At 46.8% G+C, this 15,268-nt stretch overlaps 1 protein-coding gene across 7 annotated transcripts in view; it reads right to left on the reverse strand.

Moving 5' to 3' along the window:
- Window positions 1–513: 513 nt before the first annotated feature.
- AUTS2 (activator of transcription and developmental regulator AUTS2) overlaps window positions 514–15,268 on the reverse strand; it is a 1,206,807-nt gene continuing 1,192,052 nt past the window's right edge. For all 7 annotated transcript variants that reach the window (XM_050783556.1, XM_050783558.1, XM_050783557.1 and 4 more), the window contains 5 exons: window positions 11,630–11,771; window positions 8,414–8,491; window positions 7,395–7,478; window positions 6,007–6,229; window positions 514–3,695 (listed from right to left, as the gene is read on the reverse strand). In XM_050783556.1, the coding sequence (XP_050639513.1) occupies window positions 2,447–3,695; window positions 6,007–6,229; window positions 7,395–7,478; window positions 8,414–8,491; window positions 11,630–11,771 (1,776 nt within the window). In that variant the 3' untranslated portion in view covers window positions 514–2,446. The remainder of the gene's footprint in view (window positions 3,696–6,006; window positions 6,230–7,394; window positions 7,479–8,413; window positions 8,492–11,629; window positions 11,772–15,268) is intronic.

The following is a 15,268-nucleotide window of genomic DNA, read 5'->3' on the forward strand; positions in this document are numbered from 1 at the left end:
AAAATCTGGAAGGTCTTAAGTAACACAAGACTGACTGAGTCCACAGATACTGAAATACAATGGAATGAGCAAGCAAAAACTGTTGTCACAGGCCCTGGGTCAGATTTCTCATCACTGCTGGAAAAGCAAACACTTTCGCTGACTTTTGAAGTAGCTCAGAGGCACAAACAGAACTGGCTAACGTGGCCCACACGGTACAAACGTCTATGAAATCCAGAAGTACCTGACTTTTACAGCATTTTGGACATACAAAAAATGAACAGAACACCCCCCCTGGTAAAACAACAACAACAACAACAAAACCAACCACAAGCAACTGTGTGGGGTGCAAATGTTTACAGTAACGAATTGGCGAGACACTAACCGAGTTGGGTAGGGTGGTCAGCCACGGCAGGTGAGCCTTCTGTTCTCACGCAGGCTGGGTTCGAGGGATTTCTTTTCACGAGCCCGGTCTTGTACAGGGATGGCTTCTTCCCTAAGGTAATGATGGTCACCTCACACAAACAAGCAGCTGGAAGCTTAGTTCACATTTTTTAATAACATGGCACAGTTTACATTACACAAGAAGGCTCCGCCGATGAGAACATGCTGAAGATTCAGTTGCTTCACTTTTCTTTTCACATAGGATCTAGAAAGGACTTTATTACATACAGGATAAACAGCAAAAAGGTCCGTATAGAACAATCTCTTTACAATACTGAAAGCTACCACTACAGTTCCAGTGTACATATTCCTTGGATTTTTTTTTTTTTTTTTTTTAGTTGTTGTCGTTAAAAAAAAAAAAAAAACAAAAAAACAAAATAACAAAAAAAAAAAAAAAACACCGCACAACATCTGGAGTTCACAAAATCTGAAGCTCACAACTAAACCTTCAGTTTACTACTAAAATAGATCTCTCTGCTTATTAGAAACAATGGTCTGTAGTTAACTTTTTTTTTTTTTTTTTTTTGCAAAAACAGGATAACAACGTCAGATAGCACTTTAATATACTAGAAGACCAAATGGAACTAATTTTATTTCATACATATATTTTACAGTCCAGTAGACAAGATATATTGTATTTCTCTGCTAGTAAAGTCATATTCTCTCCAAATATGTAGACAAGAGGCTTAATGTATTATAAAAGTATTATGAAGAGACATTAAGATTGATGCAAACTCAAAAAACACACTCACACACAAGACTTTTTTTCTGCCATCTTTCACCCTCTAACTCGCGATGGCTCCACAAGGTTGACCTGTTACGGCTATTCCCAGACTTGATCACCAGCTGGAATACAGTGCGTCACATCGGGAAACGTGCACCTTACATCGGTCAGTTATTGAATACAGTGAAAACATATCCATCATCTGAGAAAACTTGAAGCTTTCTTTCAGGATCTGTTTGGGTGTAAGTAAATCTCATTACAAAACGAGGAAGTGTGTACAGGTATGAAATAGGACACACTAAAAAAGGCATGGTTCTCACATGAGGTGTGTGTGAAGTCACTGGCGACCTGTGTGTGTCTGACAGACACCACCACCCGTCCCCTGATTTTGGCATCTGGCGAATCCCACCCTCCCTGGCACCGGTTGCTCATGTCCTCAGTTACCTCTCCGGGGCTGCACTCTTCCCCAGAGCCCACAAGCGGCAACTTCAGATGCTAAGTTCCAGCCTGGGGTCCAATTTGCAAAATAGGATGTTTCTCCGTTTGAAAAAAAACAAGCAAGGAAAACAGAGTCATATCACGTAAGCGCTTGTTCAGGGAAAATATGACCTTAAGTATGTTGTAAATGGATTTGAAAAGGCTCCTTTGAGTTAGGCGGGCTTTTGTGAAAAGCCCGAACATTCATTGCATAGTTGAAGGGTTTAGCTGTCTATAACAATATATGGGAACACAGCCTTAGCCGACTGTGTTCACTGATATTAAGTAAGTTTGCAAGTAGCACATTTTAAGAAGTATTAATGTATTATGTTACTTAATCTTTATCTATTTACATTTGTACAAAGTAAAGCTTTCATCTTACCCTTTTGCATATATGAACCATTAGCTCACGAAGCAATCTCTTTTTACATAACTATGTACACTGTCTGTCTTCCCACCTCATCTGAAAGAATTCTGCATGATGGATGGCGTGGACTTCTCCCCCCGCCCCCCCAAAATTATCATCCAATTGGTGTGTGTTGTTATCTTCACTGTTTTGGTTCAAATCAAAAAGTTTTATACGAGAAAGAAAAAGTAGGAGACGTGAGAACATATGACTGGGCTAAAAGATCTGAAAAATCTCAACATATAATATACAAAACATTTCAAAATGTGCAGAGTCTATACATTTTTTACAAGGGGAAGAGGTGGGGCTTCCCCGCCCCCGCAGTCTATGTGAGCCGTGCAGGAGTTCTGTCTCTCAAGTCTGGCCTGGTGTCTGCCTAGGGTTTCTTCTTCCTCACTCGTGCTCCTGTTCTCGGCTTATCGGGCCTCGATATCCTTCAGCGTGTGGGAAGGGGGCCTCTCCCTTATCTCTGCGGACAGAGGAGTCGTCCTTCTGGGAGAGACCGGGCGGCCCCCCAGCGTGGAGATGAGCGGGGGAGGTGCGCTCAGCGCTGCTGTCGGAGGGGTCTTGTTGAGGAGTCCGTTCTGGTGGCCCGCGGTGGGGCTGATGCGGGGATAGTGCATGCTGGGGAGTCCCGGGGTGATGAGGCTGGGGTGGGGGAGGTGTCCGTCGAGGGAGGCGGGGTGCACGGAGTGGAGCCGCGTGTGCTCGTAGTCTTCTCTGAGCATGTGCAAGCGCTCCCGCTCGTCCAGGTGACCTCCCCGCTCGTGCTCCCGCCGAGGGTCCACAGACAGCGGGTGGTGGTGGTGGTGGTGGTGGTGGCTGTAGTCGTGAGGCTCCCGGTCCCTGAAGGAGCGGTCGGCTTCGTACAGCCGGGGAGTCGAGAGCCGGTGGAGCGGGTCATTCCTTAGCAGAAAGTCCCTGCCCAGCGGGTCTCTCCGGTGAATGTCAAGTTCTCGGTAAGGATCCCTCAAGGGGTCCCGGATGGGGTCCCAGTGGAAAGAAGGGTACGGGAAGCGCTCTCCGCCCGGGAGGGGGCTGATGCCCATGAAGGGGGTCATCATGCGAGTCCTGTCCAGGCTGCTGATGCTGTTCATGGGGTGAATGCCCGTCACCCCCACCGTCATGGGCATCGAGGCCAGGGGCCCCGGGTGCACGCTGGACGAGGAGTTGGGAGGCGGCGGCTCCGAGGCCCGGTGGGTCTGCGGGGCCTCTGGAGGCAGGTCGTGGTCTTCCTTCCGCTCCTCCTTCACCTTGACCTCGGAGTTCTTCTTGGGGTTCTCGTAGGCCGGCTCACCCTTGCGCGGCTCGGCCTCCCGGCTCGAGGTGCTGTTGGGCCTGGCACTCTCCACCACCGGGGTCCGCACGTAGGGAGACGGCACCCGGGCCAGCTGCTTGGCCTCTTCGCCCGCGGCGCGCCCCTCGTGGCCGTGCCCGTCCTTCTCGGGCAGGTGGCCCTCTTTCGCCTTGTGCTCGTCGGCGGCCAGGTCCTTGCGGGATTCCGAGTGGTCTCTCTCCCTCTCTTTGGGTTTGTCCTTCTCCCGAGCCTCAGTGTTCAGATGAGCCCGGATCTGGTCAGTGGAGCTGCGGGTATGTCCCAGGGCATTCACCGGGAGGATAGGTGCTGGTGAAGGGTGGCTGGAGTGTCTCTTCTCGACGCTTTCCCTGGGGGAGAGAGGGGAAGACAAGGACGCAGATGAAATGAAACCGGCGAGTCGGCCGAGCCAGGGGCTGCGGGTGAAATGGTGGTGTGAAGAGGACAGGCTGGGGGCTGCTTCCCATGGTCGCCAAGGCAGCGGCCATGCCCTGGGCAGGGCAGAGCCAGCCACCCTCATCCTACTTACCTAGATTTTAGAGGAAGCTTAATGGGGGAGACGGACCAGGGATGAGGGTGAGGGGGAGTCTGCCGGGAGCAAGAATCTCTCTGCATGTAAGAGCCTCAGCCAAGAGCACAGAAGAGCTTCCAGGAAGCCAAGATGGCTGCATGCGGTCAATAAGGCAGTGATGCGGCAATTCAGCCCCACTGTCTGGACGCTCGGGATTGTCTAGTGTTAAGAATCACGTTTTAAGAGCCCAACGCCCGCCAAGTATCACTTTTCTTCCAACTTTGCAACACAGAGCCAGTGGAAGGAAGGGTTCAACGTCAGTGTCACAGAAGTCTCTTGCTCCTTACAAGGACAAGTGACCAGTTTCACAGCAAAGAACGTGGATATGGAGCCATCTCCAAGACACAGCATGTGAGAGAGGCTCAAAAGGAAGTCACAGCTGGAGGACTTTTGGGTTGCAAAGAGCACTTGTGCACCAGATGGGACAAGAAAGCCAAAGTCTGATGAGAAGACCGAGGGAAGGCAGTAGGAAAAGCAGGTCCCTAAACCCAAAACCTCATGAGGACATTGAAAACAATTTTAGAGAGCAGCTGTGAGTGAAAACGCGAGACAAGAATTTTAGAGACCTGTCTTGGATGGGGGCTCAAGAGTATTGGGCAGAAAATGCAAAAACAAATAGAATGACAATAAGGTAAAACTTGAGTTAAAACTAAGACCAGGCAAATCTTACAGATGGCGCCAAGACAGATATGGCAAAGTTGAGGAGAGTGGCAGCCTGCCACGCTGGCTTGGTGCCGGTGTGCAAGGATCAGAGGACCACAGTGAGAGAATTCAGGAGGCTCCCGTATAAGGGCTGTTTCCTGCCCACATGCAGAGAAGAAGAGTAACTTTTAAGGGAAGTATGGAAGAAGAGTACATTTTATTTATTAAGCTTCCTGACTTTAATCCAAGAGGCCATTTTGACGCCATCCAGAGAAACACGCAAAGGGCTGGTGGCCACATCCTGCACTGCACCTAGTGACAGGCTGTGTACGGAAAGCTGGCGGCCTAGGGTCGGCCACATTAGGTTGCTATGCGTGCCTCATTTCGGCAGTTCACAGCTCAGAGCTGAATGTCAGAAACGTTCCTCCCAGTGGTTAAGAGATTGTTATCATACTGCCTTGAAGGAAAATTTGTCTTTTTCTTTTATCAGTCAGCATAATGGCCTCTGATGAGTATCTACTAATCTGCCGCATTCAGAGCCTGCAAAGCTGAATTCTTTGAAATTACTAGGATATACACACACACACACATACACGGTATACAAAGAAAAGAAACATTAAAGATCTGGATCAAAATTGAATCTTAAGTACTGCAAGGAAATTGGGATTAGGTATTTTCTGTCAGGCATATTTGTGCATTCCTTATCAGTTCATTTAAACTGAAAATAGCCTAAAGAAAGAAAAAAGGAGACATTTTGTCAAGAATGCGTATGATATTCTTTGGAAAAAAATACTGCAAGACATTCCCTCTTTAACACTACTTTTTTTTCTAGGCATGGGTTACCAAGTGCAGAGACAATGGTTAACAAAATTATCCACTAGTGAAACCAAAACCAAACCAAAACTGCTTGTCGACGTTTCTCTACATCTAGGTGAGTAAAATCGTATTAGTCATCTGTGAGCCCCAGGCTTTGAGTTTGAACAAAATTTGAGAAAAATATGATGAGGCAATGCAAACATGGCTTTCTAAAAGAAAACAAAAAGAAGAAAAGAGCGAGAAAAACCTATGGATGGTTTAATGGACTGCACGGACTTGAAAGCAAATATGGAATTGATTCATGCTGTGTGTGTCTGGCCCAAAGCTCCAACTCCCTGTCTGCTAGAGAAAGACTTCTGTTTGGACATGCTAACGGGGTCTTAGGACGTGCTGATGTATAACTGCGACTGAGACAGGAATCTGTTGCTAGCTCTGCTATCTCCTACCGTCACCATATGCTACGGGCCATGGGGACTGCGAGGGGCTGCGGGCACTGGCTGTGGGGATGAGCTGAGGCTACTGGGGTGGCTAAAGCACGAGGCTGGGACAGGGAGGGTGGGCGGCCGGTTCCACTGGTACTTGGCACAGAGCAGGCTCCCCCGTGGGGACTCGAGAGCGGTTTCTTTCCGTACCTTTCTTTGTCATCTTTACTAACAGATGAGTCTCGTTTATCTACATCTCTATCTCTGTCATGAGCTGCAGCGGACGCGCTGCGCTCCAGCTCCCCTGGCTTCAGCCAGGGCGGAGGGGTCGGGAACGACGGAGGCGTTCGGTGCAGCCGGTTCCAGGGTTCGTGAGGGTTGCTAAAGTTCTGCACACTGGGGCCATCCTTGTGGCCGAACATTGAGTTGGGTGCTGAAATGGTGAAGTGGAGAACAAAAAGGTTTAAGAGAAATTATATAATCTGCTGTAATGAAGGTACTTACCAAAAAACTTTTAACAGCATTCAGAGTTAAAATGAATACATATTATTGGGAGCTGGAAAAGGAAAGGAGATTAACAAATTCATTAGAGGAAGTCTTGTCCTACACTGGAGAGGTAGCTCACAGCTTTCTTTTTCTTTTTAAAACCAAAAAGCAAGGGTGGGGGCAGGGAAAATTAAAAAGGAAAAGGGACCAAATGGGTATTGAGATAACCTAATTCAACGTATCTGGTGCATGCATAAGTTCCAGGCATGCAGAAGGGTGTGTTATGATGGTGGGATTTGGATTAATAACTCTAAATTAATTCAGAGTAGAAGTCACCGTCTCCTTTACCCACCGCGGCCCTCTCAAGTGTCACCAGAGACCAGATAGGACCTTGCCCTCAACAGACACACCGGTCTCCTTGATGTATTTTAAATAAAGACCGACCTGTGACGGTATGCTTAGAGACACGTTTTAGCTCTTCCTGTACCCAGAATATATGGTATGTGGCACGAAAGAAAATAATTTGCATATCCAGCGACTAAATACTAATGTTTAGAACGTGAGATGGGGTTGTAATTCTTCTCCTAATCGAGGTGGGCTTTTTTAATAGTAGAAAACTGCAAAGTCCTCCTAGATGATGGAGAATAAAATGTTGCCAACTCTTGATTATCTCAAGCCTGGTGCTGTCTTACTGCTATTTTTCATTGTGCTTTTTTCAATTTCACGAATGCCACGGGCAAGATGAAATGTAACTACTGCTTTCATTTCTAATGTGAGTTGCAGCCAAAATCTTGGAGAGCAGAGATGGGATGTGGATGAAACTCTGAACTTGAGTAAACTCTCTGTGGTCATCAATGACACTGCCATTCCTGCCCCTCAGAACTGGAGAGCCACAGGGGGCCGCCCTCACAGTGGGGGCCGCCCTCACAGTGGTGGCTCTGCACGCTTCCACCTCACCCCACTGTGAAGGCCTGCTGCTTTTGCAGTGATATAATCTACACTGGTCCCCCCCAGAGCATAGTTTTCCTTTTCTCTAGAAAGGTCTTGAGCCATATGCGGATCACAGGAGATAAAAAGTCCAAGGCAGATTTTTAAAAGTTAGAGGTACTCACTAACGGAAGGATTTCCAAGTCCCCCGAAGGCATTGCCACCAACGGCTGCTAGGCCTGTGAATGTAGACGGCCGATTAAAAGGCTCTGCAAACAAGACGGGGAGGAAGGAAATGGTCAGGGGCTCTGCTGAGAGAGGAACCCAGAACTTCCTGGGAGCAGGGCGGTGCGGGATCCCTGCCCTCTCTACACTCCCACCTGGCCTGTCCCACTTCTCCTACCGGATGGTGTAAAAGGTTTTCATTACACTTGGATTTAGGCACTGGGTTAGCAAAATCTTTCTGAGTGCTCTCATCCCACAACTGTGCATTTTGCATTACTCTTCCTTTGCCCAGTGGGGACACTACTCAAGCCAGGGTGTACAACTTGCCTTCCTGCCCAGTCTCGCCTCTGCCAGGAGTACCCTCTGCAGGTTCTAACAGAACAGAAAGGAGGTGGCATCTGAATCCATGGTGAAACTCTGAAGGCACGCCTACGATATGCCCTGATGTTGTGCAAGGCAATGCCTGCATCTGCCTGTACACTTTGCAGATGGGATCGAATATGCAAAGGCCACACAAAGCATGCACCTTCACTAGGAAGAGACTCATTCATCGGGGCGGTGACATGTGGAATAGCACCTCTCCATAACATCAGCTTGTGTTTCTTTCCGCTTCCTAGAGGTGACCTTCGCTACGGGGCAAGAGCTCACCATCTTCTTCCAAAGGGCAGGAACAGGCTGTTGTAAACTGGGATTCCCTGAGATACCAAGGGATGGCTCTCACCCACTGCACCATGGGAAGCTCAGGAAGAACCACTGCTGAGCACAGCTCCACTACCGAAAGAATGTGGTGTGAGGGATGACATCTGGAAGCTGGATGGCATGTATGGAAACTCCTAAGAGAGTACCATCTCCTGCCTAAGTGGTAAGCGGGGTATCTGGGACTCCCACCAGTTTGCCGGGAGGTGCAGTGGAAGCATGGTAAACACAGCAGGGTTGCCTGAAGCACACACTTCAGTTCCCATGACTTTGGGTGACTCACCTAGGTGGGCAGCGGGGTTGAGGAAGTTGCTGTGATGAGGAGGTGGCCCAAAAGGGGTCCCAGTTGGGTGTGCAGCACCTGTTAAGTCAAACATAACAAAACCAGAGTTTAAAAAAGCCAACTTCGAAGGTGCAACCAGCTTCTACTTGCTTAAGGGCCCCATGAGAAAAAATGCTCAAGGGAGGTCATGGCTAAAGTCCACCCAGGCCCCTGCAGGCAAGACACGGGGTAAAAGAAAATGTTGTTTTTGGAAGCAGAAAATCAATCATCCCTTTTTCACTTTCCCAGCATGGCTGGCCACCACCAAAAAGAGGTATTTCTTTTTAAAGCCGATGACACACAGTATTACAAAGACAGCAATAACTCCCCTGGGTCATGGGAGGAGGGGAGGTTCATAACCAAGTAAATTTGGAGAAATACTGGATTAAAAAGAGCTAAGCCAAGTTTCTTTACTGAAGGACTTCTTAGAGCCGTTAATAAGCTTATAGGCTCCTTCATTCTCTAAGAGGGGAACATTTCGTCACGGAACCCTTTCCTCATAGAGTGAGTATCTCGGAGGACCAAGTTTTCGCTTTGAGAAACACTGTGCCAGACACCCAGCCCGTTACCATCCCTGGCTCAGGAGGGGTGTGGTCCTGAAGCCGTGGTTCTCCGCTACGCTGCCCTGGGGCCTTGCAGAATCCCTTCTCCTGAAGAATATGTTAGTTCGCATGCAGCCACTTCGAAGGATACTATAAGGCCCAACTCTATAAAACTCATTGTTGTGAGTTACATTAGGTTTTAGGAGATGAAGTCCTCTGATGTCTCTCAACTTTCAATGCCAGGAAAAGCCGGTTGATTCTTCTGTTTTGGGGCACTAAAAATGTTATAACTGACTCACAGGTTTTTGCTTTGCCTGCCCGGGAGCTCAGGTCTAATTTAGTGGTTTCCTTCAGTTTTCCCTTGATCCACATTTCCTCCTCTACTCTGTATTTTGCCTAATGTGTATTTCTTGAAGATGCCTCTATTCCTATTCTTGAAGGAAGCCAGGAAAGGAAGGAAGGAGAGAGAAAAAGAGAGTGTGCAAATGTGAATTAGGGAAGGACATTTCTAAAGGTTTAGGGTGCCAAATGGGCTTGTTAATATGAGGCCACTTACTAGCTAAGGAGGCTAGCTCCCTGGAAGGCAGGCTTTGTCCTAGATGAGAGATTTGCCAAGGTCATCTGAAGAAGTCTCTAGTTTATATTCACGGGATTAGCACCCGAAAGCAAGATGAAAATGGCTGGATTTCTTAAGTATGTACAAGTTATACACATCAGTTACAAGGTTCACCAAATAACCATTTTGGGCAGAATCCCATACTGCTTATCCTAAAGAAGGTTACATTCTAGAATGGAAGTATAAACAGGGCCTGGATAAAGAATTTAGGAATAACTGTTCCATAATCCTTTGCATTTTGTCTAAGTTCCTATAAACAAATATCAATTCCTTTAGGAAGATGGATTAAACGTAGGGGTCATTGCTGTCTGCACTCTGTTAACTCAATTGATGTCTTGGGCTGCTGTTCCCTGGGCTGCAAAAGTCTTGTGGCCTGGGTTTGGAGAGGAAGCCACACAGTACAGAGGGAACATCATCCCGGTCCCGGTAGCTCAGGATTGGAAGACACCTGAGGGGTTATCTATCCAGTCCTGCACGCTGGCTTATTTTCCACCTGGGAAGTGTAAGAATGATACCCCGCCTCCACAAAGTGAACACATTCCAGGATATTCATCAGGCATTAGCACTGTTGTCAGCTAAATAAAATTTTGGCCACATACTGTCTGTGTAGTGCAAGCTAATTAATGCTTCAATGAAGACCAGAGCTTTGCTGAGCCCAGGGCCCCCAGGGGTGCCTTGCAGTTTCAGAATTATTGAAGCAAAAGAAGCCAATTCATCCACTTGGCTCAAATGGAAGCCAGAGAGAAATCTATTTCTCTCCAAAAATCGCTCTGAATGTAGCCCTGTCTCAGAGCCTAGGTGCCATGGTAACAGAGCCTTCAAATATGTCCCTAGACAGCACTGACAGAGAAAAACCTGAGACCTTAGCAAATTCCATATACCCTCCAGGGGGATTCACTTGCTTTGCTAGCAAGGCCTATTATAATGATGATTTCTTGCAATGTGGGTGCTTCGCTCTTCCTGCACCGAAGAGCCAGAGGTCCACCCACAGTGAGTCTTGGATAAAAGCCTGGGGTGGCAGCTGGCAGGATGGCTGTGAGACTTGTCCCATAAGGATCAGAAATGGGGAGCCCCTTGACCGCTTACGACCAGAAGAATAAATTCTGCTTAGCACAGTGGGTATGAAGTTATTAGCAGAATGAGCTCAATGCCATCATTTTTAAGTGTTAACTGAGCAGAGCTCTGTGTGCCAGAAATTATGCTTAAAAAAGCTTTAAAGAAGACAGAATGACAAGAAACCCTTGATACCAAGAGGGCTGTTCTCATCCACCACACAGTCCTTACAGCCGCTGCCTTTTGTTTGTACCTGGAGCAGGAATGAGCATAATCGTCACTCTCTACCTCACCTCTTCCACACGCACGCTTGACAGTGTGTATTCTCAGAGGTTAAATGAATTACAGATCTGATGAACAGGTCACTTGGGTGTTTATGCTGTTTCCTAAATTTCTTCCATCGCTTTAACCAACCAGACAATAGTATTATGTTTTGTAGCAGAGAAAACCAGCAACTGAGTGGCCCACCCTCCCTTATCACAGACCACACTCCTGGCAACTGCCTTAATCGTCTTTCTTTATCCTCAGGACACAAAACACAGCATGACTGAGCACCCTGGTGCAACATTACAGTGCTCTGCGGGCACCATATTAAGGGCGACCGCATCCTTCTATAATTCCTGGCATTGTTTCCTTCCCATCTGCCCTTGCAAGCCTTCTGATCTTTCTCAATAGCAATTGACATGCTTGTGAGTTATACCCGTTTAATATAGAACCAAATAATGAACCGAAGCGATGTGAATCCCTGTAAGGGAAAGATGATCTCTGCTTCCTCCTTTAATGAAAGAGTGTATCAATGAAGATTCCCAACCCGCTGGATGTGCTGCGATGTTGCCTTGCAAGCTGGCATACATTGTATTTTTGAAGGTGGTGATTGAGCGGCGGCTCAGAGCCCAAACCTCATTTATTTAGTTACCTGAGAACCACATTTCTCAGCTCTGCTCCCCCACCCAAACCCACACTCACCAGCGGCAGAGAACAAAGTTGAAGGCCGTGCCAGGTCATGGGGGTGGTGGATGGCTCCAAAGAGACTGGGGCCTGGAGGGCGGCTCAGGAACTCAGGTTTCAGTCCGAAGTCCAGCTTATGTGGGTCTGACTGCATCTGTTTCTACACAGCAAGGGGGACAGTAAGGGTCCCAAGGCCAACAGCAAGGAAGAAAGGTGTTAGTGAAGAGCTGGAGCTGGAGACTGTGAACGGTGCACTTGGGTTCAAGTTTACAAACACTGTGAGAGAAAGCAGCTACCCAAAAACCATTTCACCCTCAAATGTCAGATCTGCAGGCCGGTAGTGCCTGTTACACCAGAAATGTCTAGTGACAACACTAGTGTTTGGTCTGGTTTTTTCTTGTTTTTTTTTTTTTTTGAGACAGAGTCTCCCTCACTCTGCCGCCCAGGCTGGAGTGCACTGGTGTGATCTCTGCTCACTGCAACCTCTGCCTCCCAGGTCCAAACGATTCTCCTGCCTCAGCTTCCCAAGTAGCTGGGATTACAGGTGCCTCCCAGCACGCCTCGTTAATTTTTGTATTTTTTGTGGATATGGGGTTTCACCATGATGGCCAGAGTGGTCTAAACTCCTGACCTCAAGTGATCCGCCCACCTCGGTCTCCCAAAGTGCTAGGATTACAAGTGTGAGCCACAGCGCCCAGCTATGTTTGGTCTTTAAGGTTAATGGCTTGAGAAATAAAACCATATCCTATTTAAGGAGACTGCCACCACTCCCAAAGTAGTTCAGTGTTTTGCTATAAAGGCCCATTTTAGTAAGATTTAAAATAATGGTGTCTTAACGCTCATTTTATTAGGAATTCTGCATGAATAATCTGCTGTATAAATTAATTGTTTAATGACTCTTTGCCATACTCTAATAGATCACAGTTCATTAGTAACTGAAAGTTATGCAGAAATATTTGCATGTCTATAAGCTTTCAAATGATTATTGTTATATAATAAAAAAAGAAAAAGTAGGAATATTAATTTAACTAATAGAGGCCCTATCTCTTCCTTCTACCTGTAATTACCTGAGGAAGGTGGGGGGGTCCGTCCAGACAAGTAAACCATAATCCCAGCACTTTGGGAGGCCAAGGCGGGCTGACTGCCTGAGCTCAGGAGTTGAAGAGCAGCCTGGGCAACATGGTGAAACCCTGTCTCTACTAAAATACAAAAAATCAGCTGGGCCTGGTGGTACGTGCCTGTAGTCCCAGCTACTGGGGAGGCTGAGGCACGAGAATTGCTTGAACCTGGGAGGCAGAGGTTGCTGTGACCGAGGCTATCTCCAAAAAAAAAAAAAAAAAAAAAAAAAAAAAAAAAGACTCTTGTGTGAAGTCCTTATCATGGACAGAAATCACTCTGTTTCCTCTTCTTTATGCATCCTCAGGCTAATCTTTCTGCCCACCATCCTCTTAGGCAGCAGAAATTGGTTCATAATCTTCATCTCAATCTTCCCCTGGCATCATTCTCTAGGCTAGAGGCCCTCACACCAGCATGATTTCAAAGCTGCCCCACCTCCTTGTTTCTTGACAGCTTTCTCTTTGAACTGGCTTCATACCTCCTCGGATAAGCACTGCTCCCAAGGCCTGGGGTCCTGGGACTTGAAGCTTCCAGTTGACGTTCCCTTGCTATGATCTTGACTTTCCCTCGCTATGAACTCTTTCCCATCCAGTCTCCTGGGTTTTCAGCCCCTTTAGCCCCATTCTAGCCTCAGCTCAATCTCTCTCATGTCCTGAGGGATCCTTGCCCGGCTGTACAACAGCAAAGCCCCATCAGGGGGCATCTACATTGACAGAACATGGCATGAGGGTCTGAGACAGGGAAGTCTGCTATTCCCTTACTGCTGAAGGCAACGTCCCACTCATCCATCACCCCCACTGAAAGCGAAAGCTACCCGTGCTCCTCCAGCTGGAACTGACACCACCCATTAAGAGAGCACACACACTTTCCTCACTGTTTACACACACACTGATCCTCATTACTGAACTCTAAGCAACTAGACGCCAGGAAGAACGCGTGCCCCCAGCTCGGCACACAAGGAACTTGCAGGCGTAGGCTCTTTCGATAAATACCGGGTAAGCGACTAAAAGAATGCGTAAAGGAACGTTACAGAGAAAGGGAAGATGCAATCTCTGCTCAAATCTACAGGGAACGCTATAATGAAAGTCCTGCCAGCAAGTCATAGCCAAGCCTCAAAACCAAGCTTCTAATTCACTATGAATCTATACAATTCTTTTGAGGACCTCCTTTAATTTGGTGGCCAAATTATTTAGTGCTAATATTGCATGGTACATAGCACAGTTCCATTAACCACAACTTAGGGCCATGAAGCAAAATGGAGCTTGGGGATTACAAGCAGTTTGCTGAAAAGGGAAGATGAACGAAGTTATCTCATGTTCAAGAGGTCTTTCTAATTGAATTGGGATAATGAACGTTTAAGTCACTGGGGACACTTTTATGGGAAAGAAGTTGCTAAAGTGGCATGTGCAACATCCCTCATCGCTTTTAACCAAAGAAGTTACAAGGAAGATGTGCTTTACCTACCGTTCCACTAACCACATCAACCAGAACAAAAACTGAATTGAACTAATCATCAAAATCTAGTCAGCTCTTCAAAGCATACGCATTTTCTAGGATAGACCACAAGACTTCCAATTAAACTTCCCCTAACGATAAAGTACAAGTGAGCCAAACTCACTGCTGGCATGTTATAAGAAAGAGCAGGTATCTGACAACCAAAGCAAAGTATCTTAGTGACCTCATTGATTGAGGTTTGCATCTTAACTTTTAACTGGGTTGTTTTATTTTTTATGTATTCATTTTTTTTTTAAAGAAATGGGGTCTTGCTATGTTGCCCAGGCTGGACGAAACTCCCAGGCTCAAGGGGTTCTCCTGCCTCAGCCTCTGGAGAGGCTGGAACTTGGGTTGTTTTATTTTAAAAATCATATAACCCTTTTAAAAACATTTCTCTTCTGTGATGAAGAGCTCTATCTTCTGGCTCACTGGTCTCCTGTATTTCTTTCATGAGAGCTCCCAAATGCTGGTAGGACTAAAAGCTTGTTCGTGAAGAAATGGATTAAGTGAAGCTTATTGGAGTTATCTGATTGCTTGTTTGCTCCTGTTTTTACGGGCATCGTAACATAGCCTGTAAATATCCAGACTGTAAAATACAGACTTGTCAGTTACTTTGTTTCCTAAGCGAAGTGCTGATGCTGTATCCAGGGACTCGCAGAAGTTCTCGATCTCTCCCCTACTGAGTCATAAAGGCTCTAGCAGAACATGGAATATATTCATCCCTATGATGAAAATATACACGAAAGGAAAAACCATCTTTGGACAGCGAGGTAACTGGCCAGAACGCGGCTCCTGCAAGTCCTGACTGTATTCCAGCCCCCGGCACTGACCATCAACAGGACCAGTGACAGTTCAGTGGCATCGTCTTCATATAGGGCATACGTGACTCTACTGTTTTCCCACAGCCAAAAAATGAAAAGAATGCAGCAGTCACTATTTTTACAAAAACCCAAACCCAACATTCATTTGTAGCTCTTCCCAGATGCAAAGTATTTTCTGTATTCTAGTTTTTGGTCACTACAATTTTATTTCCAAAAGCTTTATTTT

Source organism: Macaca thibetana, chromosome 3, assembly GCF_024542745.1.
Source record: "Macaca thibetana thibetana isolate TM-01 chromosome 3, ASM2454274v1, whole genome shotgun sequence".
Lineage (NCBI taxonomy): Eukaryota > Metazoa > Chordata > Mammalia > Primates > Cercopithecidae > Macaca > Macaca thibetana.